At 36.1% G+C, this 25,041-nt stretch overlaps 2 protein-coding genes across 5 annotated transcripts; both read right to left on the reverse strand.

Annotated features, from left to right (window-relative positions):
• Positions 1-8: 8 nt before the first annotated feature.
• LOC113694997 (ribulose-1,5 bisphosphate carboxylase/oxygenase large subunit N-methyltransferase, chloroplastic) lies at positions 9-6,046 on the reverse strand. 4 transcript variants are annotated; one of them, XM_072055230.1, is made up of 12 exons: positions 5,422-6,046; positions 4,626-4,718; positions 4,331-4,459; positions 3,488-3,788; positions 3,204-3,322; positions 2,751-2,904; positions 2,505-2,581; positions 1,702-1,899; positions 1,113-1,302; positions 773-948; positions 533-627; positions 9-450 (listed from the first exon to the last, which is right to left on the reverse strand). In XM_072055230.1, the coding sequence occupies exons 1-12, from the start codon at positions 5,434-5,436 to the stop codon at positions 315-317; spliced, it is 1,683 nt and encodes a 560-aa protein (XP_071911331.1). In that variant the 5' UTR covers positions 5,437-6,046; the 3' UTR covers positions 9-314. The 4 variants fall into 4 exon arrangements, with proteins under 4 accessions (XP_071911331.1, XP_027069745.1, XP_027069743.1 ...); XM_027213944.2 differs by having other exon boundaries at positions 2,751-2,883; positions 4,331-4,469; positions 5,422-6,043; XM_027213942.2 differs by having other exon boundaries at positions 2,751-2,883; positions 5,422-6,042.
• An 8,473-nt stretch (positions 6,047-14,519) lies between these two features.
• On the reverse strand, positions 14,520-17,020 carry LOC113697253 (AAA-ATPase At5g57480-like). Its single transcript, XM_027216796.2, has one exon. The coding sequence runs from the start codon at positions 16,380-16,382 to the stop codon at positions 14,832-14,834; it is 1,551 nt and encodes a 516-aa protein (XP_027072597.1). The 5' UTR covers positions 16,383-17,020; the 3' UTR covers positions 14,520-14,831.
• Positions 17,021-25,041: the final 8,021 nt, after the last annotated feature.

Consider the following 25,041-nt stretch of genomic DNA (forward strand, 5'->3'; position numbering starts at 1 on the left):
GAGAACAATTAAGGATTCATGCACACAATCAACCCTTGTCGACTCGTGCAGCCAATTTCAGAGAATTTTCTTGTTTAAAGGGGGAAAAAAATAATTGATGACTAGGCCATGAAGGACAACTGAAAAGCTAGTGAAACCTTTTCCTACAGTTTCGCAGGTATCAGAAAAGGCCATTTGAAGGACCAACTGGAACATCATCACCCATGCATTTACAGCCTCGGTGCCACAAGTTTTGTTTGAAAACTAACCAAATGCAAGGTTATAGATGATGCCCTCCTACCTGCTACAAGTTTTTTTCCCATTATACATCCTTGCTATTCTGAGCATCTGCTCAGTTCGTATTCCAACAACTTGCAACCGGCGTCACATGAAGTTATGATTGAGGAGACAATTCTCCTCTGTAAGTCTTTGAAATCCATTGCAAGCTTTACATCCCAACTGCAACTGTCCCTGAGAAGTGGTGAGACCTTCAGAAATTTGAAATGCATTTCAACTTCTGGAGGTTGCATATTACAAGCTGACTGCTACTTACCTGTCATCAAGCTCTTCTCCACCGAGGGACTCCATCATATCTTCAAAGGTAGAGCGAAGGTCATTGAGTATTTCAACTTCAATTTCCAGGCTATCCTGCATGGAGAGATAATGATGCAGAGCCAAGGATCAGGCTTACACGCTGACAAGGGTCATGCAAAGAGCTAGAGGAGGACCATTTGACAATTATCAAAGTGGAAATGCAGATGAAAAATGAAGGACACTTTTGGCTTGGAATTACGTGGGTCTTTGTTCGTGAGATAGGCCCCCGAGGCCTTCGAAAGTGATCAAGCAATGGAGGTGCCAAACCATAATTGAAAATCCCATTGTTCCTTGAGAACCAGGTGCCCCGCACCATGTGACTATCGGACATGCGCCCTGCATCCTCACAATCTTCATCTTGGGCAATATCAATATCTGTCACATACAAGGAACTAAGTATAAAAGGAGGATAATCTATATGTACTTCCAAGATATATATTTATCTCAAGTCAAAATGAACAGCAAATTGTATGTTCATACAAGATTTCTGAAATGCAAGGAAATGCACAAAAGTAAACTCAATTATCTTATGGCCTTACCAAGCAGAATAACATCATAAGGATTTTTTTGTCGTGGCAAAAAGCCATAAAAAGTAAGTAAATGTGAGCTGGAGAAATTTCCATAGGTAAGAAAGCATTGCTCTCCTGCATTGCAAGGCCTTGACAAAGGAAATTTTACAGAATCTGTCAATGGATCTACTTTCCCATAGTGCGTTATGTGTGGACACGTCTGTCACAGAAAGAAACACAGGTATAAGCAGAAAAATAAGATAATCAATGAAAAGCAAAGCATTGTGTCTAGGCACCAAAAGCCAGTGGCTACTGCTTTTGAGAGAGTATCTGAGCAGGCAATAAAAACACATTTTTGGGGAAAGCATATTAAATGAGGGGAAGGAGTAGATTGTCGAGTCCATCCAGGGAATGCTAGAAGCAGAAACCCGCCGCCCCCCCCCAAAAAACAAAAAAAAAACACTTTTTCTTTGGCGGTGCTACAGCTGAATTTGTAGGTTCTCTTTCTATTGCCTTCTTTTTCTAATAAGATGTATTATGTTCTTGGTTGCCAAATCTAAATTAATATACTCAAGTAAAAGAGAGGAAGAAAAGCAGGAAAACTAAAATTCTGACAGACCGAGTGGTTCAGGAAACCAGCAACAGGAATTAAGCAGGTCCTTAGCTTTCCATCACTGAACATAATCTTCATGCTGTTGGAGTACCAGAGCTCACAAGCCCAGAGAAACTGCTCCCATGTATAAAGCTCTGGTGGAAATACGTCAGGATAATTCTCATATAGGACAGGAAATAACTGTTCATATTGGTTACGTAAGTGCTGCAACGACATAGGAAACAAACAGAAATCATTCACAAAAACGTAACAAGAAACGCTTACTGACAATTCAAATTCATGGAGGTCAGTGTTGCAATATTCTCGCCTATATGCCACAATGAAACACTTTCATTCAAAATTTCTGTAACTTCATCCTAAGACACAGATTAATGCCATTTTTCATTACTGAAATAACAACAGAGGTAACAGTGTTAGTTCAATGAATCAAGTCCAGAAGTTAGAAAGACTTCACAAAGACTAAAGTTAACTTGGGATAGATAGAGGTTTCATATTAACATTGTACTGGAGAAATTTGAAGAAAAGGCTTTGCACAAGAAAGTTTAGTGCATGATAGTTTCAATTCCACATATTTTTTCCATTCTTTTTTAAATGTGATTTATGCTTGGGTTCACTTGTGCATGCAACGAAGCAATCATCAAATAAATCTCCATAGAAGAATCAACTACATGCATTAATCTAAATAACTCCATAAAATTCTAAAAGTGATTATGCTGTTTAATCAATATGCATGTAGAATTAGTTATCAAGAAACACACTAAGCAAGCCTAAAAGTTTGCTGACTGAAAATAGATTGAAAGGGAGATAACCTCTTTTGCTTGTACTATCTCTTCCAATAAGATAGTTCCATCTAAAGCCATGATGGCATTGACCCCAAAGCTCAATCCTGTACATGTAGATGCATTATGAGAATCATGTCAATGAAAGGGTGAAATTGAATGCATAGTTGAAATTAGGACTTGAAATATTATAGCCAGAAAACTTTAGGCAATTATGTAGTTCAAGAAACTTAATAAAGTAGACATGAATACAGAAGTTTATAAAGAAAAAGAAACCTGTATTAAACACTGCAGGCAACGTATCGAAATATAACTTGAAATTGGAATCGCTGTTGTGTTTCTCCTTCATGCTCCATAACAATAGCATTGTCTCTGAAGAAATCCCCTCAATTTTCTCCAATATTGGAAACTGCCTTAAAAGTACAAATGACTAATGACATCACTACATATTTTAGATTCTGGCTGCAAAGTTTAAACAGTAGTTAATAGCTCAACTGGAATAAAATGTGAAGTTGACAAAGAGAACTTAAGCAGAATGGCTTCTACACTGTTGACAGAAAAGTTGCTGTTGCACCATATGATGATTTAGTTTTTGCAGAAAGAAAATTCCAGCACATACAAGTCCATCAGGCAAGAGAAATTATGTTTCACAAGATGCATATTTAAGAGAAGAAAAAGCTTCTGCTAAAGATGCACATCAACAATAGGGCTTAAAAGTGCAAAATGTACCATGCCAGTTTCAAAAACCAGGTTCTCGGAAATGACCAAAGACACAGGGACCTCTAGAGCAATGTCCCCAATTTTCAGATCTTCTTTAGCGATAGCTCCTCTTCCAGCTCCTTCAACATCTGTACCGTCAATAAAAAAGTGAAAATACATAACCCTATATAAAATTTTCAACTTCCTAACTTCCATGATATATACAACAAAATTCTAGCTGTGAAACACAGTGTTCCAAAGATGATTCGATAATGTTGGAAAAAATTCAATGGCTAATTATGGCAAAACCTTACAAGCTATCTCCAATTTTGTGTGGAGACCATTACTTTTGCCCCACTGCAGTAGACATTCCTCTTTTTCACAACTGGAGTCTTGAACAACTTTAGTTTCCTCTCCATACTTGTGCCCAAGTTCATCTATCATATTAACTGTTGCATTGCGTATCTCTTGCAGTGAATTTTTATTCTTGACTTTACCATTGGAAATTGAACAATCAATGAGTCTAAGAACAGAATGTAGAGCTTCCAACTCATGCCTTGGACTATTAAAACCCACCAGATTAGCGAAATCTGCTCCCCCAAAATACAGTTCAATCTGCAACATAACATGTACATTGATATAGTGTCAATCGCTTGCACTTAGAAAATGCATTTGGGGTAGTGTGTAGTATGATGTTGCTCAAGAGAAGGCTTGGTCACATAATTTGATGAAACAAAATTGACAGATGACAGTAACTGAAGTTCCAAAGATGACTTCACACACAAAAATGGACTTTAGACTATACCAAGTTTCGAATTGAAAAAAATTAAATATTTGCTTCATCCTTAATGAAATCCTAAGAAAATATTCATAAATGACATTCAAACAAGCAGCTGCTCTAAAACATTTCTGGATAGGGGATTATCTACCCATATTACAATCACCTTGAATGTCTAAGGCAAAAGCTTGGTAAGTGCATCAAGTACTGAAAAAGTTATAGTTTCCACCACAAGATTGAAAAATCAACCAGGATGACAGTTCATAGCAGAGCATTTCAGTGGTTGACTCCTGGAAGCTAAGGCAAAAGTAACTTGTAGATACATAAAATATAGTTGCTTGTAATAGAGTCCTGTGAAGGAAATAGCACAAAAGATTACCTCATTCAAGTTTATGATTCTGGCACGCTTAAGCATCATGTCCAGGACATGCTTCAAGTGATCAGGATTGGAGGCAATATTCAAGGCAACACTTCCCTTTGGATCAAAGCCTACGTCTTCCAGTAATTTCTGTCACATGCTAAGAGTAAAATTAAAAAGAAAAGGAGAAAAATCATAATCATTAACCAAACACTCATTATGAAGTTCTTTTTTTTTTTCTTTCTTTTTTTCTTGGGCAAGGGCGCGGGTGCCTATTTATAAGGGTGGGAAATGTGCTACAAAAAAAAATGCAAACCTTTTTCTTCTGGAACAAAGGATCATTCTCAGAAAGATCAAGAACAAATGAGATCTCATCATCAGTCTCTGCAGTATTGGGGGATATATACGCCTTCACAATAAAAGAACAGTAGAAAAGTAAGTTAATTTCCAACCTAAGCAACAGCAAAGACACCCACTTCACATGTAAGAAGTAATTAATTCACACCTATTGGTTAAAAACAGAAAAAAAAATAAGGGATGAAGGGAGAGATGGAATTGCAGAATAGCCCTATTTACTCCTTTTCCATGATGGAAATCTGTTTTTATCACTTTTTCTCTCATCATTAGCGTTCTGGCACTTCCCTTGCAGTCCACTTCGTCTTTCAATACAATCAAAACAAATTCTGGATTCATTACATATGCACACTTGCATTTGTAAGTTACCAAAAAATGGCACGTTTACTTAAGGCTTCACTAACTAGATACACCATATAATACAGCTTCCACTTTGTTATAAGGAAACGAATAAGGTTAAGCAGGGAAGATATTAGATTAATAAGAAACGATGACTATCTTTAGGGGGAAAAAAAAACAAGGATGATTTCACCGTAGCATACCCTCTGGGCCATCATTCAATGAACATCTAGACTGGACTACAACCAAGAAATCCCCCATAACTTCTGAAGAAGCTTTTTTACAGTTAGCCCGTTTGTAAATAATTCACGAGGTCAAAGAGGCAGCTCTACTTTTTCCCATTTTATGAACTATTGGATACTGGACATGTCTATATTGAATCAAGAATTAAAGGGATGAATTTAGGTGCTGAAGTTTACCTGGTTAACCTCCATTAAAGCCAATTGGATGGATTAGTCCAGCGAATGGAATTGATGACTGGTAAGCCAGCAAAACTGAAGAGGCTGTGGCCGGAAACTGGGGAGCTGGGGTTTTAGTGAGGTTTCTGAGTAGGCAACTTGTTTGAGTACTCCCTCCCGAGAAAACAACTGTTTCCAGTACTTTTTTTTCCGGACGGTCGGTTATAATCTACCCTACACCTACTTCTACTATAGCTTATTCGAGGGGCTCAACTGAGCCAGTGAAGAGATCGATGGGAGTTAAGCTACCATCAAATTAAACCTACTTCTATTCCTACTCTAACCTATTTTAGAGGATTCAATTGAGTCAATAAAAGGGGTCGATGGAAACTGAATCGCCGTTGAATCAATCGGATGCACTACATACCTGTTTAAATTTTTTAGATAATCACGCAATATGACAATCGGTGGTGGACTTGGTGGTGGCTCCTAACTTGTGGTTAACTGTTTCTAGTACTAGGATGTAAGAACTAAAAGTTAATAAAAGTTGGAAAAACAGGAAATTATAAAAGCAACGACATTGGATATATTATGGAGTTTGTTCTCATTGTATCAAACTTCTTGTTAACTTTTGTTTCCCCTTACGTCTTAAGATTTCAAGTTTAATCAGTCTCCAAAATCGTTGTTAACTTATTATCCAATAGTGAAATTTTTTCACTTCAATTAGATGATGCTTATTCCTTTATTTATTTTTTTTTTGAGGGAGTGCTTATTCCAGTTCAATTCATTGACCAAACGAAGTAATATATACATATATGTGTGTGTAGATATAGATATATGTATTATATGTATACGTGTGTGTATGTATTGTGAATCTATTTTGCAATTTGGGAATTCATTTTTGTTAACTGTTTTTTTGATGGTAACATTTTTCTTCTTCGTAAATAGTTTTTGGTGATAGTAAATAGATTACGACAAAATAGAAATGCAATGATTCACTACATCCTCAAAGGCAAGCCATTGGGATTCTAATGGGCTCATCTCTTTGTAAAATGCGGATGTGTTGTTTAACTTTCAGTTGGGCCATTCAGAAAAAGCAATCCAGCACATGGGCTGAGCAAACAGTTTTAAAATTAGCGCTTAGCCAAAATTCTCAGCCATTCTGTAGCTTTTCTTCATAAGCCAATTGCAAATTTCTCTTCTTCTTTTTTCCCCTTTTTGAGCAGCCAACTGTTAATTTCTTTCACGTCTAATTTCAGAATTTGAAGCCTGAGTCCAGACCTTGTAATTATTCCTTTATGGCTCCAGCACAATCTATCAGTTCCGAACTAGAACCCAACTGAGTCCCCTTTTTTTTCCCTTCAAGTTCAAAGGGATGCTCAAACCTTACACAAGAGAAGAGGAGAGTGGAAAAAAAAAAAAAGAATGTTTGAAAGTCGAACCAAGAACCTCACAATTATCAAAATAATATTCCTACTAGTTAAATTTGGTCACAAGGACAACTTTGCTGAGGCCCTTCTTGTTATTCCACTTTCATGACAAAGTTGAGGAAGTCCAATAGTCACAACCAATGGAGCGGTATGGTGCTATAGAAGTGGCTCTAACTCTGTTCGACGTAATATTCGTTTGCCCACGCAAATTTGGATTGTTATTTTTTTAAATAAAAAAAATTATATTTTTCAGTTATTTTTTCACCTCAAATACATTAAATCGTTACGGTATATTTTTTTTTAATAAAAACTTTAGAAAATAGCTCTGCAAAGGGGTCTTAGTTTCTACGCCTTCAGCTGATAATCACTCAGATAGGGATGGTCCATGCCAGATGTACGGAAAAATTGGTACATGCACTAGCCTAACCACTTCTGAACTAAAATGCATGCTTAGATGTAAAGTGTAGTCGAAGTGGAATTACATTCCGTATTTATCACTGTTATTAACAATATATTACTGTCAGTATTCAGTCAAAAATCTTTCTCAGCAAGCGAAGAACCTCCAATGTAATTGGAGATCCAGGACCATTCAATCATCTAGTAGGGAATTAGCTCCAAGAAGTAGTTGGGGTAATTGAAATATATATATATATATATAGCCTAAGTATATGCTTAACAGGATAGATTCAACATAATTGTACTGATTTTCATGCTTGTGAATCCAATAGCTTTGCTGACTTATCAACATATTCTTTCTAGTCAAAGATCCTTGTCTCCAACTTCAAAAAGCAGCCTTGCCATTTGCACGAGAGATACAAAGGGCACCAGCTAAAAGCTTCTAGCGATGCATGAAAAATGGGGGTGGACACTTTTCAAAGCGTGATCAAACTTGGTAATTTTTACTATTGGATGATGGAACCATAAGACCCATATACCCAATCGATTTATTTTAATGTTAGTAAAATAAATGTTGGGCCTGTACTCGGTTGCTCCCTTGTTTGGAAAGCCATTTTTCACCAAAAAAAAACAAGTTTTATGTTTTTCGTAAACACGTTATTCAATCAATTTTTTACCTTACATATATCAAAAATCACATTTTCTATAAAAACTCTAGAAAATTGCAACCGAAATAGGTTTTTTCGGTTATGTCAAATTGACCATCAAGAAATCTGATGAAAAACAAGATCCGGAGAATACATCAGATTAATTTTTTGAAGAGCAAGGGGTTGCTGACCTTGTAATCATTTATTTCTTCCTCTGTTGTTCTTTTAGTACGGTTCTGTTTGGATTAACTGTTTTTGGAGTGTTTTGAAATATTTTATTGTAGTAATGTAGATTGAAAACTTTTACTGTAGATGAGATTGTTTTTGATATTTTTGAGGTTGTTTTTTCTATTTTGAGGTGTTTTTGACGTTGTTTTTGGTGTTTCTTAAATTGTTTTTATTTGTGTATTATTGTAGCATTATATATAAAAATTTTGTTCTTAAAAAAATGACTAATCCAAACGGAGCCGTAGATGAAACAAGCTTAAATTGAAGCACAAGTCGCAAGCAAACAAGAATATTTCAAAATAGTGTTTCACTTTAAAAAAAAGCTATAATTATATTAGGATGATAAATAATTGGGAAAGAAAAAAGGTCGTCCAACGTCTATAAAAGTAAAGTATCAATTACCTTTCTCTAGAAATTTACTCCAATAGTTTTTGGACAAATATTTAATTTCATGATCTTTGGAGAGTTAAACATCTGAATATTGTGAGGTGGGTGCTCAAGAGTGAGAAAGGATTTGTCTATTCAATAGGTGCTTTTCTCAGGTGGCTCACTGGACTCAAAAAAAGAACCAGACAATCAATTTATACTATTGTAAAGAATATTTAACTTTCCTCCAAAAAGCAAATAGAGACAAGTATTTCAAAAGGGTGGATTACAAATAAAGTAAAGTATCCGAGTGAAAATGTGGCAAATACATTGTTTGGTTCGGAAAAGGATGTTTTCTGTCTTTAGCAAGTCAAGGCTATCTTAAGCCATCACAGAAAGTGATTACTATGTCCTCCTCACGTGGATAAATATACGACGTACGGAGTTGGGATTACGACACCGTTGTTTGGTTCAAAATGTATTTCGATTGGTCAGAATTTATTCTTCAGTCTTTAAGCATTACACGACCCGGAACAAAAGATCAAGAAAAAGACAACAACAGCAACAATTTTGCATAAACTAAAATATCAGAGCGACCCTCTTTTGTGGACTTTCTAAAAGTTCCAAGAAGAAAGCAACTGATAAATTGGATCTTGACTATTCGTTCAAATGAACAACAGTTTTGTTTTATTCCTTATATCTCTTGGTGCTATAACTTTTCTTTTTTTTCCCTTCACAAAAACAAAAAAAAAAACTTTTTATAAGTTGATGATTAATATACAATTATCTAGAAAAATGATGGATTGAATGATATGGAAGGAGAAAGTGTAACCGAGAAATCTTAAATTTAAAATCTCCTATATATATATATATATATATATATATATATATATATATATATATATATATATATATATATATATACATGTGTGTGCGCGCGTATATGTGTACTTAGTAGTTATCTGGCTCGATTGTTACTCTCAAGATGCCTCACAATTTGCCTTCAAATATATACAAAACTTGTCATATAAATTGATTAATATACAGCTACCGAGAAAAAGATGAGTTGGACAGTACAGGAAAAAGGAGTGTAAATGAAAAGTTTTGGAGGTATTGGATTTAAGACCTCTTCCTTATCAAATATATATATATGTATATCATATGAGAAATTATGGTTATTAATAACAAGAGTACGGAAGCCGACAAGTGATTCAAACTCTTAACCTTTCCAAGTGTATTTCTTTGATTTTATTCTTTTTGAAGAAAAGAAAATTTGATCGCCATTGACTGTCTGTGAGAATACCATTGATTAAACAAGTGAAGAGAAGTGGTGCCCTTTCTTTGCCATATTTTATGCAGCTGTTACTTATCTTAGGTCTTTCTTTACCACAATAAACGTATTGAATACTTTCGATCGATTGGGGAACTTTCGTACACGAATCAAATTTTGCAATTGAATGGCCAGCATCGCATAAAATCGAACCTTTTTGTTGCATGGATTCTCACCCTCTAGATGGGCTGTTGATTGGTTTCCACTGAAAGTGGAATGATTTCCAACTTTATTGACTAGAAAATATTAACACCAGGAATCGAAGAACATTAAGGTTAGAATGTGGAAACCGAAAAGAAATCTGGTGGGAGGAACAGAAAAAAAAAAAAATCTAAACCAAAGAGAGCTAAACTTTGGGTGGAACCGTGCAAGCTCTTACGTTAATTTCATGGCTTAACATGCATGGTTAGGGCTGGACAAGATCAAGCAACAAAATCTAACCAACATTCAATGGATATATACCATATTGCCTTACCCTGGGGATTCCTCCCTAGTCCCTAGTCCCTACCACCAAAGAAGTTGCTAAAAAGTCATAACGTACGTATCTTATTAGAGAGGTCCGACTACTGGGATAATAGAGATTGAATGGTTTGAAAACCAAAACATCGTTTTCATTCTTTGGTATATATTTAACCTCCTTTTTTTTTTTTTTTTTGCCCTTTATGGGTGTTTTCAAAAGCTTACTGAATTTTCTGTGTGTCTTGCATCACAGTATTGAGCAGGTCTGGTCTGATAGTCGAAGTTACAATAGCATGCACAATACCTTATAGCAACTTTATTTATATCTCTTAACACACAAAACTAATACTACACCAGCTAATTAAAGCATCATTTAACATGTTTTTTAAACTCAATCATCAAATCCAAATTACAATTATTGAACTTAATAACTACTGAATCTAAATTAGAGAGCAATCCACAATTCACAATCGATAACCACTCTATTGGCATGTGGTTGGGCGGCGGCCTAATTTGCTGTAAACACATGGCTTAGCTATCATGCAGCCTTGTCAACCTTGTCTGGACGTACGCATCAAACATCTGGCGCATTATAATCCATTCACACAATTGGGAATTTTGGATATTAATAATCTTACCCTTCTCCATCCATGAAAATAGAAACTAATAATAATTAATAATTCCCTTTTGTCTCCTAATACGTTCAGTCCTCTATCCGATGCGCTCTTCCTCAGATATTTCTCATGGGCATGTGTCAATCTTTTTCAAAGACATTATTGACTCCTGCCTGGCATTGATTACCATCTTAGCTAGGCAGGAATCTAGCATAGTACGTGCTAGTAGATATCTCCCTTGGATCTTTTTCCTGCTCTACTTAAATTGGTGTCTCGTACCATTCAATTTTAAAATTAGTTTAGATTCAGGAGGTTGTGTTTGAATTGCATTTTTACAAATTTTTTTGTACAAAAATTATTGTAATTATCTGATATATGTGAGATAAAAAGGTAATTAAGAAATGTGTTCACGAAAAACGTAGAAAAATTGCTGTCCAAACAAGGCCTGAGTCTTTACCTTGCCTCGCCAAACTAAAATACTTCTTGTTCTTTGAGCAATATATATGTTTTCCGTTTGGTTCTACTAGCTAAAGATTATAGTTAAAAAACAGAAGGGAGAATTAGACAAATCATGCAATGCATTAATTCCTGGCTTACACATTAAAGGGGTTGAATGTTAAAAATTGGTCGGTAATAGGTCAATTTCTGAATAATTGATCTACTGCTACTTAATTGTCATGAACTCAATAAAGGAAATGTGAAAACAGAGAGAATCGTGAAATGACAATGTCGTGGCTAATCACCAATGAGGCAGTTTGGGCCAAGCAATAATGAAATTAAGACCGTGTGCATGGGAAATGACAAACAGAAAGCTTACATAGGAGTCAATTACTATCAACCCAATCTATTGGCCGGCAATTTGAGGTAAAATCTCATGTCACTTCTGTTTATGGAGGTTTTCCATCCCCAATAATTTATGGAGGTTCGGACCTTCACTTTCTTTACTTTTACTTGGCTCCCTTTTTTTTTTTTTTTTTTTAAAAAAATGGTTATATTATTCTTGACTAGAAAACGATTTAACGTGTGTAGCTCCCTTCGAAAGTGTTTTGTTCGGTTCAAAGAAGGCTCCCAAGCTTATAGGAATAAGCAGAAAGAGGAAGATTTGAGAATTGAACTAGATCTTTCGGATCACTTAGATAATGTACTGTGACTAGGTTAGGTGAGTTGGGTCTTGGGGACCAAAACTCTTACGAGTAACCATTAGAAGACTTTCGTTACAACTCTTTAGGAGAGATTTAAAAAAAAAATTAGAGGTTTGAATTCAAGACTTATAATTATAGATGCCGTGTTTTTTGACTCAGATAATATAATACATTTTATGGTTTGACGTAAATCACCTGAAGGTGAAAATAAGTATAAACTTTGGGCATATCAAATTGAGTGTGATTTATATTTGTCAAACTCGAACTTGAGTGAGAAGATAATTAAACTTTTAATGTAAAACTCAACCTCAACTCCAACTGAAGTTGAGCCAAACTAAGTTGAAATTACAACAAAGTAATAATTATGATATTTTTAAATTGGATAGGAGAGTCATTTTATTCTAATAAATAATCAAACTATGAGGATATACATGTAATTTCACTGCTAATAGAATAGCCATTCAAAATATATAGCCTCGAGCCAGATCCACGGGTCACCAAGCCTAGTATCGAGATACATAAATTCAACTCAACATTCTCAACAATTTAATTTTAACTTTGACAGAGTCGGCTTGATTCGTTTGCAGTACTAAAATAACCTAGATTTATATGAACAAATGAGAAATAATTCTCAAGTTTCATTAGATCAATCCACATTAAACACAACTCAATAATTTAAGCAGCAAATCATTGAGCATACAGTTCGGAGATGTAATTGCACACAATCTCATCCCAGTCATGTTCCACGGTCAATGACTCAATATACTGTTCATGCAACCGACCCTACTAAAACTCCACTTTGCGGGTGATACAAACAAAAGAACTGAGAAAAAGCGGATTTCTTTCGCGTTCAGCCTCATAAAAAAAAAAAAACAAAAAAAGAAAGAAAGAAAGACAGGTCTTTATTTATTTTAGAAGTAGCTGTCAAGTACGTCGGCGATTATACACCGGACTCAAATCGGAAAATGACAATCGGCCTTTCCAACTCGTAACAAAGTCCCAAGAAATAAAAGAAGACGTCAATTTTTGTCATCATAATAAGAAGACTTTTCAAGCCGCTTTTGTTTGTAAATCTTTCTTTTACCCAACAAGAAATCTTCGGATTTGCTTGTTTGTTCCTACTTTTTTCGTTCATATTGTAGCGTAATTATTATGACCCCTCTAATTCTATCCATTCAAACAGTTGTCTGTTTTTCTACTTATGTATCCTTGCTTTGCTTTTTCAAAAAATGCTGGCCAGACAAAATTAAAAGCCTTCGGTTTTTCTGTGGCTGGTTCCCTTTTGGCTTGCATTCAAATTGTGGTGGTAGTACATTTTCCTTTGCATCTCTATTGGCCCCCTTTTTGGAATTTTTGGCTGTACAACGTCTTTTTTTTGTTTTCCCATTTGCCACATATTTAATCACGAATTGATGCAATTGATAAAATCCTTAAATGGGAGGGGAGGGGTGGATACAAATTAGTCAGAGATGAGATCAAATTAAGTTTTTTTTTTTCAAAAAAAAAAAAAAAACAGGCAGTCGGTGCTTGGTGTTTTAAAAGTAAAATTAGCTACAGGAGTTGAGTTCAAAATTTGTGTGTTAAAAACAAGATTAGGGCATGCCAACTTAGAAAAAGTCTAGTTGAAAAGGCAACAAGTCGTTAATTAGGTTCTCAAGAAATACGACCAATGAAACATTCATTGCGTAAAAATATATTATTATTATTATACTATTCCTAATGCTAATCTACTTTGTACTGCATTTTCAAGATATGCATCCAACTATCCTGAAAACGAAATGAAATGAAGTGGGCAAGTAGTTAAAGTAGCTACATCATCAATCTCCCCCAAAGCCCCACAACCCACAAGCCACCACCCAAGGGGTATTCACCGGAAATTGGATATTAGGGTTCATGATTGATTGTCCAAAGAAGTTTTGATCCTAGTTGATTTTGAACAGGAAACACGAAAAAAAAATAATAATAATAAACACAGGATAGCAATTGGAATGGATTGTTGGCTTCATTTATTTACCGACCTATTATAAATGCCATGCCATCCAACCCACAGCAGTGAGCAGACCAGTAGTGTCATTTACTGATGATCAGGCTTGAAAACATACCGCACGTTTGGAATAGAAAGAATAAAGCCGAAAGAATGAATGTCCAAATAAATATTAATGGCTCTTCTCTTCTCTTCTTTGGATACATCAAAAAACCCCCATGTGCCGGCAGGTGTACTCTGCATCACATCCAGCTAACATTGGTGCAAGTACACAAAAAGTAAACACAGGAGGATCTCTGATTTAGTGGGTATCTTGTACTCCTCCTCCTGTGAACCCCGCACACACACACACACAAGTGTGTGTATACATTGCTAGTTAGTAGAGTATTACATTGTAACATACATACATTGGTCATTGGCCGGCCAGCTGCTCTATTATGTATGGCGCATGATATGATGATCGTTCGGTTGGATGCTATCAATGGTGGTGGGAACCAGAATGGGATGACAGAAACCAAGCCAATATAGCCAAACACTGCACATGCACATTTGTGCACGCATGAAACATACAGTATTCAGAGGTTCTTCATTATTTGCGCTAAGCAACAAAGATGGACAAAATAAATAAATACTAGTATGAGCTTTCTTTGCCGCATTACCAATTTTCCCAAGTCCCCCCCCCCCCCTCCCCCTGAATTTTTGACTCATTCATATGCAATTTCAAGATAATCTTTGTCCATTTCCTAAAATAATCCCTCGTGAGTCAAGAGAATGTCCCCCCCAAAAAACATAAACAAAAGAAAAAAAAATGCATCAATTGTGTGATACTACTACTTTAATTGTTCTTCTGATCATCATTATTCTGATCACATTTGTTACAACTTTCTTGCAATTCACCATCATCATCTTCTTCTTCTTCCTCTTCTTCTTTTGGACTATCCAAAGCCCTTTTCTCCTGCTCCTCATCTTCCACCACTGTACCATTCAACCCCCTTGATTTCTTCTCTGCCCTCAGCTTCAAAGCCTCCAAAAGCTCCCAAACAGCTCTTTCCTTGTCACGCCTGTTCTTAATCAACACCTCACTTATATCTGCCGGTGTCATTTCAGCCTTATCCATCACTTGTTTGAACTCTTCCTCCAAATCCCTCTCCAAATCGCCATCATTGTACCCCAAATAATTCTTCAAGAGAATCTTCAATGCCGGAAAAGAACAGTAACTCATGAAGACATGCATGTCCATCCTCCCACTCCTCAGCAAGGCAGGATCAAGCTTCTCGATATGATTGGTAGTGAAAACAAATATCCTCTCGCTCCCACAACAAGACCACAATCCATCTGTAAAATTCAACAACCCTGAAAGAGTAATCGAATTCCCACCCTCCTCCCCACCATTACTAGTCCCCGGGGGCGAAACGTCAAAATTGTTACTCCTAGCACCACCAGAATTAGCAGCGCCTCCGCTCTTCTTCCTGTTAGTCAAATTAATTGAACAATCAATATCTTCAATCACAATAATGGATTTTGAACTGGTTTTCATCAACAATTTCCTCAGCTCCGAATTGGTATGCACCTCAGTCAACTCCAGATCGTAAATGTCATACCCCAAGAAATTTGCCATTGCAGCAATCATGCTAGACTTCCCCGTCCCAGGTGGTCCGTACAACAAATATCCCCTCTTCCAAGCCCGGCCAGTCCTCTGATAAAATGCTTCCCCATTAGCAAAATCTTTAAGATCAGCCATGATTTCGGCCTTTTTGATCGGATCCATAGCTAGCGTGTCAAAAGTGCTAGGATGCTTAAAGGGTACGGACTCCCAAGGATGGCCTCGGGAGTCAAGTGACCCTCCACGTGAATTGGTGTAAAGCAACCGATCTTGATTATTCCTACGTATTTCGCTAGCTTTTTCCATGACAAAATCTAGGTAAGATCCCAGAATAACCGACTTATCCTTCTTCTTCACGCGCAAAGTGAAGCCCCGCTTTTCTTCGGGCAACGGCCGCCAAGAAAATGTCTGGGCTTGTCTCTGCGTGACTATGTGTTCCCACAGAACCGTCACGCCCTCGTAGTTGTCCATGAGGCGGTCGTTGTTGGACAGCCCGAAGGTGATGGCGCTGGAGTTGAGCCCGCGAGTGAGGCTCAGGCGGTTGCCGGTGATGGAAGCGGAGCTGCTGAGGTACAGCTGGACGGCGTTGTAGAGTTCGTTGGTGTTGACGCCGTCGATTTCTGTGATGTCATAGTAGCAGTAGGCTGAGAACCAATTGAAGAAGCGGTGGAAGAGTTTGAGGGATGCAAAACGAAGCTCCGGTGGGAAAACTGTGTGGAGAATGCTTTGGAAAAATGCCCATACCCCCATTACTGATGCTAGAGTTGTCCAAAATTCCTTCATTTTTCTTTCCTTTTTGGGCTCTCTTTTTATCAATGCGAACGAGGAAGATGGAGGGTGGGTTTGTATGGATTTTGATAGAAGGGTTTTGCAAGATTTATAGGGAGGAGAAATGGGATGGGGTATTTTTTATTTTATTTTTTACTTTTTTTTTTTTGGGTTTTGGGTGGGGGAATTGGTTGGTTGGGGGATTCTCGAAGCTGTGGCTGAGACTTGAGAGGGGTCGACGGGAGGGGATGCGGGTGCGGGGGAATAAAGTAGAAAAGGGTGTAAAACGGTGAAGAGAGCTTTTAAGAAATTAATGAGTGAGATGAAGGAAATTAATGGAAATGAAGGGGTTTGAGCTCGAGGAGTTTAGAGTTGGAGGAGTTTTTAAAGAGTATTGAGTGAGTGGGCTGGCGATTGAGTGAAAATTTTAAGTAGTACAAGAAAGACAGCAGTGAGAGAGAGAGAGAGAGGACTAGAAAACAAAAAGGATTTTTGATGGTTGATTTGGAGAAGATATCGGAGAAGCACAGAGATGGATTTGGGGTCTAGGTTAGGGTCGTAGCCCTCTAGGGTTGGAATTTAGCGATGTACAAATTCCAATGGGATTTTTTTTTTTTGGGAAATAATTGTTTGGGTTGAATGAATCCTTTGCTATTAAGTTTTCTTGCACCCTATAATGGAAAACTTGAACCGGCTTCTGCCAGATTGTGAAAGGAGAGGGATGTTATATCAAGGTCTTTTGGAAAGGGACAATGGAGAGGGGAAGAGGCCATCAGACCACACGTATTTCACTCTGAATTGCCGACTTGTGAATAGTTTCCCTCCCGGACAGTAGTACGTTGCAGTAGTAACTCAAATTTGATTACTAGTTTTTTCCAACCAAACGGGCTTTGGTCCAATGGATCCGGAATTCAAATCCCAACTTAGTAGTAGCTTATTACAAGTGCAATACTAAGCATATTTGCCTGTCTGATTTAGAGATTCACCTCCGTTGAATCAGCTCGAGTTGGACGCCCTCTCCCTTATATATATAAGTGAAGTGTAGTTTTTGTCGCTGGCCATTTGGTCCAGTGGTCATCACCTTAATGGTGATGCTGGAGGTTTTGTCACAATATGTGGCTGGTTTTAGTTGCCCATTTTCCTTACCCCTTCCCTTAGATTAGGTTAGAATAGGTTATAGGACATCTATTGTTGCGAAAAAAGAAGAAGAAGTGTAGTTTGTTGTCTTTAGATTCGTTAAATTAAAAAAAGGACTTTTCCTTTGGTGTTTTTAAATTTTACTAATAAATTTTTCTACTCATTGAAAAGAAATTTGAACAAGTTTGCATCATTTACTACGTCATAGTGAGAAAAAGATAATCAGACTTACGGACGGGCAATGAAAAAAGGGATAATTTCAGAAACCTCCCCTGAGGTTTCTGACACTTTCACTGACATCCCCTGAGGTTCTCAAAATTTCACTTACCTCCCTTGATAAAAAATTGGGCCCCTTTTCTGACGTCATCAGGGCCAAAATTACAGATATATCCCAAGTAGTTGGGGTTAATTACTACCGTTTATGTTTAAGTTACATAATGAATTTTCTTATTCTTTACGTACCTATTCTTGTCATGCAAGATTACACGCCTGACTTCAAATTACGTACTTTGCAAGAAAATGTCTGTGGAGTCATTTGTTACAAGACAAGAAGTTCAATCAAATAAGAACAATTTATGTACACAGGTGGGATTGGGAATTCAAGCTTGTCCTTTTTGGTATTTAGGATAATGTTTTTATATGAACTCAAAGAAGATGGATAGCCTATTTTGCAAGGTTATTAGGTAATTTACCTTTGTGGAATTCTTGATATCAAGCCATTTGATTGCTAATGTGGACATGTGGCTTAAGCGCGTAATAAGTGCCATGGATTCGAAGTTCGGCTGAAATATCACATATCGAACGAAGTCTTTATTAGAAACCTAATTAGAAACCTATTAGAGTTCAGTGAGCTCTCGTACTAAGCTCCACCGCCAACCCTCCATTTCGAAAAAAAAAGACAAAAGCAAAACAAAAGCAAACACACGAAGCGCAGAATAACGTTGAAACCCGCAAGCGGGATTATGTGTTTTTTCTATTTCAAGGTTAGCTCGCATGCGGGTTAATGTTATATTTGAGCGCGAGAAGAAAAAATTGGTAATTAGGCTCTTTGGGCATTATAAGTAAATATTTAAATTAATGGCAGTTTTATTACACCAATATTATTGTATTATCATTATTATGATTATTGTATTATTTCTTATGCAAATATAACATTTAATTATTTAAATTTGATTTTATTTTTACAATTTATAAAATTTTTATCACTTATATAATATTTTTAAAACCCTAATACATCTAAATTTGATTTGATTTTTCAAATTTATAAGATTTTTATTTAAAAAAATGGGATACGGATAAGATATCCGGTTGGTTCGATTTGCATAGGTGCATATGAGAATATCCGAATACTCCTGAAACCCGCAAGCGGGATTCTGTGTTTTTTCTATTTCAAGGTTAGCTCGCATGCGGGTTAATGTTATATTTGAGCGCGAGAAGAAAAAATTGGTAATTAGGCTCTTTGGGCATTATAAGTAAATATTTAAATTAATGGCAGTTTTATTACACCAATATTATTGTATTATCATTATTATGATTATTGTATTATTTCTTATGCAAATATAACATTTAATTATCCAAGCATTTTGATTTTATTTTTACAATTTATAAAATTTTTATCACTTATATAATATTTTTAAAACCCTAATACATCTAAATTTGAATCTAATTTTCTACAAGTCATACTTATAAATGCGAAATCTAACAAAAAAGTTAAATACAATTTTTGCAGGTCAAATTTAACAAATGCGAGCTATTTGCAAAATTTTTAATATTTGCAACATTTTTTAAAACAAAAATTAGAAGCTTTCTGCAAATAATTCCCTACCTCTCAAAAAATACCAAAATAAAAAAGATAAGAGCTCGCATTTGCTTCCTAGAAATAATTCCCTAGCTCTTAAAAAAGGAAAAAAAAAAAATTGAGAAGAGCTCGCATTCGTGGAATGCGAGCTCAATAACCAGAGCTCGCATTCCACGAATGCGAGCTCTTGTAAGCTCGCATTTGTGAAATTCACAAATGCGAAGACCCCCCTGACGGAAATTAAACCCAAAATCACCCCTTTTGTAGAATTTTTTTAAAATTCATCACAAAGTTGGAAATTTCTCAATAGAAATACAACTTGTCTGGATTCCTTTCACTCTCTGATATCATTACGGTTGCTTTGCGATTACAGCGGCAAAACCTGTTTTTAATGGAGAAAGATGTAGGTGAATTCCATGATTCTCCCCTATGGCTTGAAGAGGCCATGGTTGCAGCTAAAACTTTTTACTCAGAGCTCTAATTGTAGCACAGCAAATGCACTTGTTATCACTCCAAATTAATAGCAAAGAATGTTAATAGCTTGAAACCTCAGAGGTAGTTAAGTTGCTTTGCTTTATATGCTATTGCTACTGAAACAGCAAACCTTCTGGCGTTGCAATTTGCAGCTAGCCGTTGCAAAATCTGCCAAATAACTGTTGCATGGCACATCTGGTGCATGCAATTTTTTGTATTGCACTTACCCCCCTCAACTTTACTAATTAGTCCAAATCATTTATTCTTCTTTGAATCTTCTACTAATACAACTTCTGCAAAGGGTAGCTATGGAATAAAAATACCTTCTCACACATGAAAATAATATTTTAATCTGATTTGGACTGGATTGTTACCACAAAATCAAAAGCAAGGGAGGTAAGTGAAATTTTGAGAACCTCAGGGGATGTCAGTGAAAGTGTCAGAAACCTCAGGGGAGGTTTCTGAAATTATCCCATGAAAAAATTTACAGGGAAAAAAAGGGACAAGAAAGTCAGCATGATCGTACACAATTGGAACAACACGCACGCATGAAAATGAAGTAGGTTCATTGGATTTTAAATTAATTGCTTGAGTTTTTAGGATTTACCACATTCACCCTCGGGGTATGTAATGTGATTCAATCCCTATCACAAATTGTACCAAAATATTCTGTTGAGATGCATTATGAACATTGAAGAGGAATGTTACTTGGGGAAAACATATGACAATCATTAATTACATTTTCTCATCACCATTTTATTTTTTCCAATTTTCTTATTATTTCATATATATATATATATATCATATTATAATTACAAATACTGTGTTTGGTTTATACATTATTTACACAGATTAACTTGCTTGTATTATTAACACATTTTTCAATTACTTTTTTATTTCACGTATATTACAATAAAAAAAAAGCGCTACAATATTTTTTTAAAAAATTATACTACCAATTAATCTCCTGTCCAAACACAATTGTTACTGACTCATCGAGTCTTTGAAATCACTTACTTCCTCTTTGGTCTTCTCTCCACTCCAGCCGCCCAAAAAGAGAAAAGACAATCAATCATGTAACATATTTATTAAATGCAGAAGAGAACTGAAAGTGGGCATTGGAAGCAGATTTCTAGTCCATCTTGCCATTAGTCAGATTGCATGAATGAATGAATCAACAAAAACATTAATGCTACTACATTCATCAAAAGTGCCAACTTTGATAATTTCTCGCCTACCAAAGTTGGTTGCTAACTCGATAACCCCTCCTACTGTTGCTTGGCGCAGTAAGTATAAAATCCTAAAGCAGATTGAACTGAAAATGGGCGGGGTTCAAGAAAGAAAGAAATACCCTTGTATCATACTCATATCATCCATCCCCAAGAAGAAGATTTGGTGATGATTCTATTTTGGTCTTTTCTTGATATTTGCCGCTGCCTCTGGCTTGTGGGGTTCTTTTCTATTTTGGATCTATGTTTAACCAGGTGTATTATGTGGGCATATACTCTAAATCCTGAAAATAGGCATTAGATAGACCCCATCTGCAGCACATTAATAGAGCAGTTTTGCCTTACTATGATGATGGTTGATGAGCTCCGTGCAGATGCATCTGAATTCTGACCTGTCTGAAACGTCTCAGACAAACGCCTGCTAGGGACCTTGGTTTTAGAAGCTAAGTACTACAACTGGATATTAATTTTAATTAGGGGGAGGTAGGTAGGTAGTTAGTATTTGTGATCATTAGTTTATCTGTTACTAGTAAGTTGTATTTCTTCAAGAGCTTAATACTACTCCTATACTATAAAGAAAGATTAGTTGTACATAATCAAGTTGTCCTAATTCACGTGCCACATTTTCAAGTGAATTATATCACTCTCTTGAAGTGGAAAAGAAAATCATACACTTGGATTTGCCAGCCCAACAGGGTTCGTCCCCGGAGTATTATTGGCAAAAATTTAGGCATCAAGCTATTGCTTACTCCCTCCGTTCCACTTTAATAGTCCTATTTTCCTTTTTCGTCTGTCCCAAATTGTAGTCCACTTTCCAATTGAAGAATGTAGTTGTATTTTAATTTTTCTAAAATGCCCTTATTCAATATAAGTTGTTGTTACTATAAACCTACCCCATTTAATGAGAGTTGATTCTTTTTTTGCCATCAATTCAAGTTCCCATAACATTGTACTCTATTTAATGCGAGGGTATTTTAGAAAAATAGTAATCTAAATTTACTTTTTCAATAAAATTAATTATTTTTTCTTAAATTGTGTGAAAAAAGAAATAGGACTGTCAAAGTAGGACGGAGGGAGTAGTAACTACTTGGCACATCATGGATTTGAGCACAATTTGATGGACACTTGTACTACTGTCATTTCTCCACCAATTCTGATGTTGGCACAAGCTTTTCCAAGTTTTCTTTGATCTTTTCGTTCTTTATAGATTGCTTTTTCAAAAGCGTGGACTAGTATGAAATTAATACTAGTTGAGTATTTGGTTCATGTGGGCTTAAAAGCATAGATTTGACCCCGATTCGGTTCACTCCACAACTAAAAACAGCGAGTACATAAAAATAAAGCCAGATTAGACAGTTTCTTAAGCGGAGCAGAGCAGGTTCAAGACCTTCTCTGCTTACGAAAAAAGAAGAAGGAAACCAAAAAAACAGCTTGAATTTTAACTTAAACTCATCGATTGTCTAATGCCTAAACATGTTTGAAAGCACGCTTTCTACCTTTTTTGTCGATGGCTTTGGGACAAAATGGATGTGGGTCAACAATACCCCTCCACTGCATTCTTGATTATTTAGTGTCTACAAAATATCTTAACAACAATAATTTTGAGTGGTTAGATTCCATAGAAGAAAAATTACTTTAGTACTTAGCAGAAATCTATTGCTGAAATAAGTCCAAAGTCATCTGTCATTATCTCTTTGGATCACTGTACTTTTTTGGTGGATCCCTCAACTCTTGCTCTGTCTTAATTTAATAATGACACAACAACACTAGTCCAGTTTAGTAATACAAAAACTAAATAATGCTATAACTAACTCTGAGATCGTATCAATCTTTGGAACCAACATTTGTTTTTTTTCTACAAAAAGTACACATAGAATTAGAAGGTTTACTACATCTTTTGTGACTGGTATCCGCTGAAATATTTGCAATTCCAAACACTGCAATGGCTTACAATAATGCATCTTTTTTTGTGAACAAAATTTGAGATCACATCCTGATCCTCCTACTGTTATTAATTGCAATTAATTTGTCGAGTACTAGTGCTAATTCGACACACACAGCTTGATTGAATCACTTAAAAAAAAAAAAAAAGCAACTGATCCCATAATCCTCTAGTTTTATTAGACAATTGCCTGCGCAATTATGAACCATTTCTGGTCTATATCACAATTCAAAACATGGGATATTTTACCTTTACCCGTTTTAATGAAAAGGATGCATCAATGTATCTAAAAGAAGAGATATAAGGAGAATGGAAATGTCATTGCATGCATTGAAGTTCGTCATGTAACATAAGAACTGTGAATTTGCGCCTATGTAATTAATTTTTTTAAATTGAATTAAGTTTTAAAATATGAAATTAATTATTTTGGTGCGATCATAAAAGTTCTTGTATAGTTTTATTCGTTACTTAGTGATCTAATATTTGTGAACAAGTACACCTTTGGTCACCTTTTTGCATTGTTCTACTTAGTCACACAACTAATAGTTATCTTTTCAAATTACTCTATGATGAGATATCTTGATTGTCCTACAAGGCAAATTTTCTAGCAAAGTCGATCCAAACATTCAAGAATGCATATGAGCAAAGTCGAAGAACATAAAGGATTCATGTGATTAGCGCCTCATTTATCAAGCCCACATTCGAATCATCAGAGATCTCACCTGACTAGCATCCTCACCAATTAAGTTGAAATTTGGAGGCAAGCAAAAAGTCTTAATTATTCTAGGCGCTCATCAACCATCTAACGCTGCTGTCGCCCAAGCACCAAATTCGACCGGTGGAAAACCTTGGCTATTCCGGAGAATATCAGGCCTGCGGAAAACACCTATAGGCTGCAATTATCACTTCAAATTTGCTTAATTGGTAATTGCTCTTTGATCATTCAATCTAATGATGCTTAAGGATAATTTTCGTATCATATATTGTCAAAAATGTCAACACACTAACTGTAATAGCCGGATTCAACCAAAATAAATAACTGATTAAAGGACTATCATGGCCACTTCTTTATCCACTGCACAAATAAATGGTAGCACCCAAAAAGGATAGGGAAAAAAAAAATGGACTAGTTACTAACAACTATTTAATTGGCCCACGACACAATCCCATGCACAGTAGTAGTAGTAGTAGTAGCAGATAAGAACCAACGCCATCCAATATCTGGACAATGATCTAATATGTGGCAGACTGGCGGTAATACACAAACACTGTATTGTATTCGTTTTTTGTTTGGTATGGCTGCGACTAATGCGAAGTGACTTGAATGAAGACAAGTCACTTTTGCAATTGCCTTTGGTTTTATCCAAAGAGAAATGAATCATCAATCCTCTTGTGGAGTTTGTTCCTCTCTCTCCCTATTCTCTAATAAGTCTGTCTGAATTCTCTGACCGCAGGCAATAATTTGTTTCTTCTTTCTTTTTGGGTGATTATTTCTTCTTCCTCTGCATCCAATTTCCCAACAAAACCAAACAAGAATAGGGCCACGCCAGCAAGTAAAGCTCTCTGAAGAAGCAACCCCGCCCCATCCCCCCGGCAGCAGTATCATCATCATTTTTACCAGCTCATGCAGACTAAGTTACAGCCCTGTTTTTCCAGCCTACTCTAGCTAAGCCCAGATGCAGACATTTTGCTGTGTCAATGACATTTTTGTGTACGCTGCTACAAGAAACTTCTAAAGAGGATTTTCAAGAACGCATTAAGAATCAAGTTTTGAAGCTTGAATCTGCCGAAAATCTCATCGCAAGACTGTTTTAGCAAAAAAAAGAAAAAAAAATGCACAACATGGAGACAAGAATTGTAGTGCAATTATAATAGGCTCACAATTAAATACTCCAATTCTCAGTAATGCACTTTTGTTTCTGCGTAAAACACGGCCTTTACTAGTGAAAGAGCAGGGCCATAGATTCCCTCACCATTTTCACGTGAGCAAGTTTCTAGTAGTTTAATTGCATCATTGAACTTAACCATCTCCTTTTTCCCTTTTCCACAAACATATATAACCTCTCTGGCCGGACTCAGAAAGGTGTAAAGTGA

This window comes from Coffea arabica, chromosome 6e (genome assembly GCF_036785885.1).
Source record: "Coffea arabica cultivar ET-39 chromosome 6e, Coffea Arabica ET-39 HiFi, whole genome shotgun sequence".
NCBI classification, from domain to species: domain Eukaryota; kingdom Viridiplantae; phylum Streptophyta; class Magnoliopsida; order Gentianales; family Rubiaceae; genus Coffea; species Coffea arabica.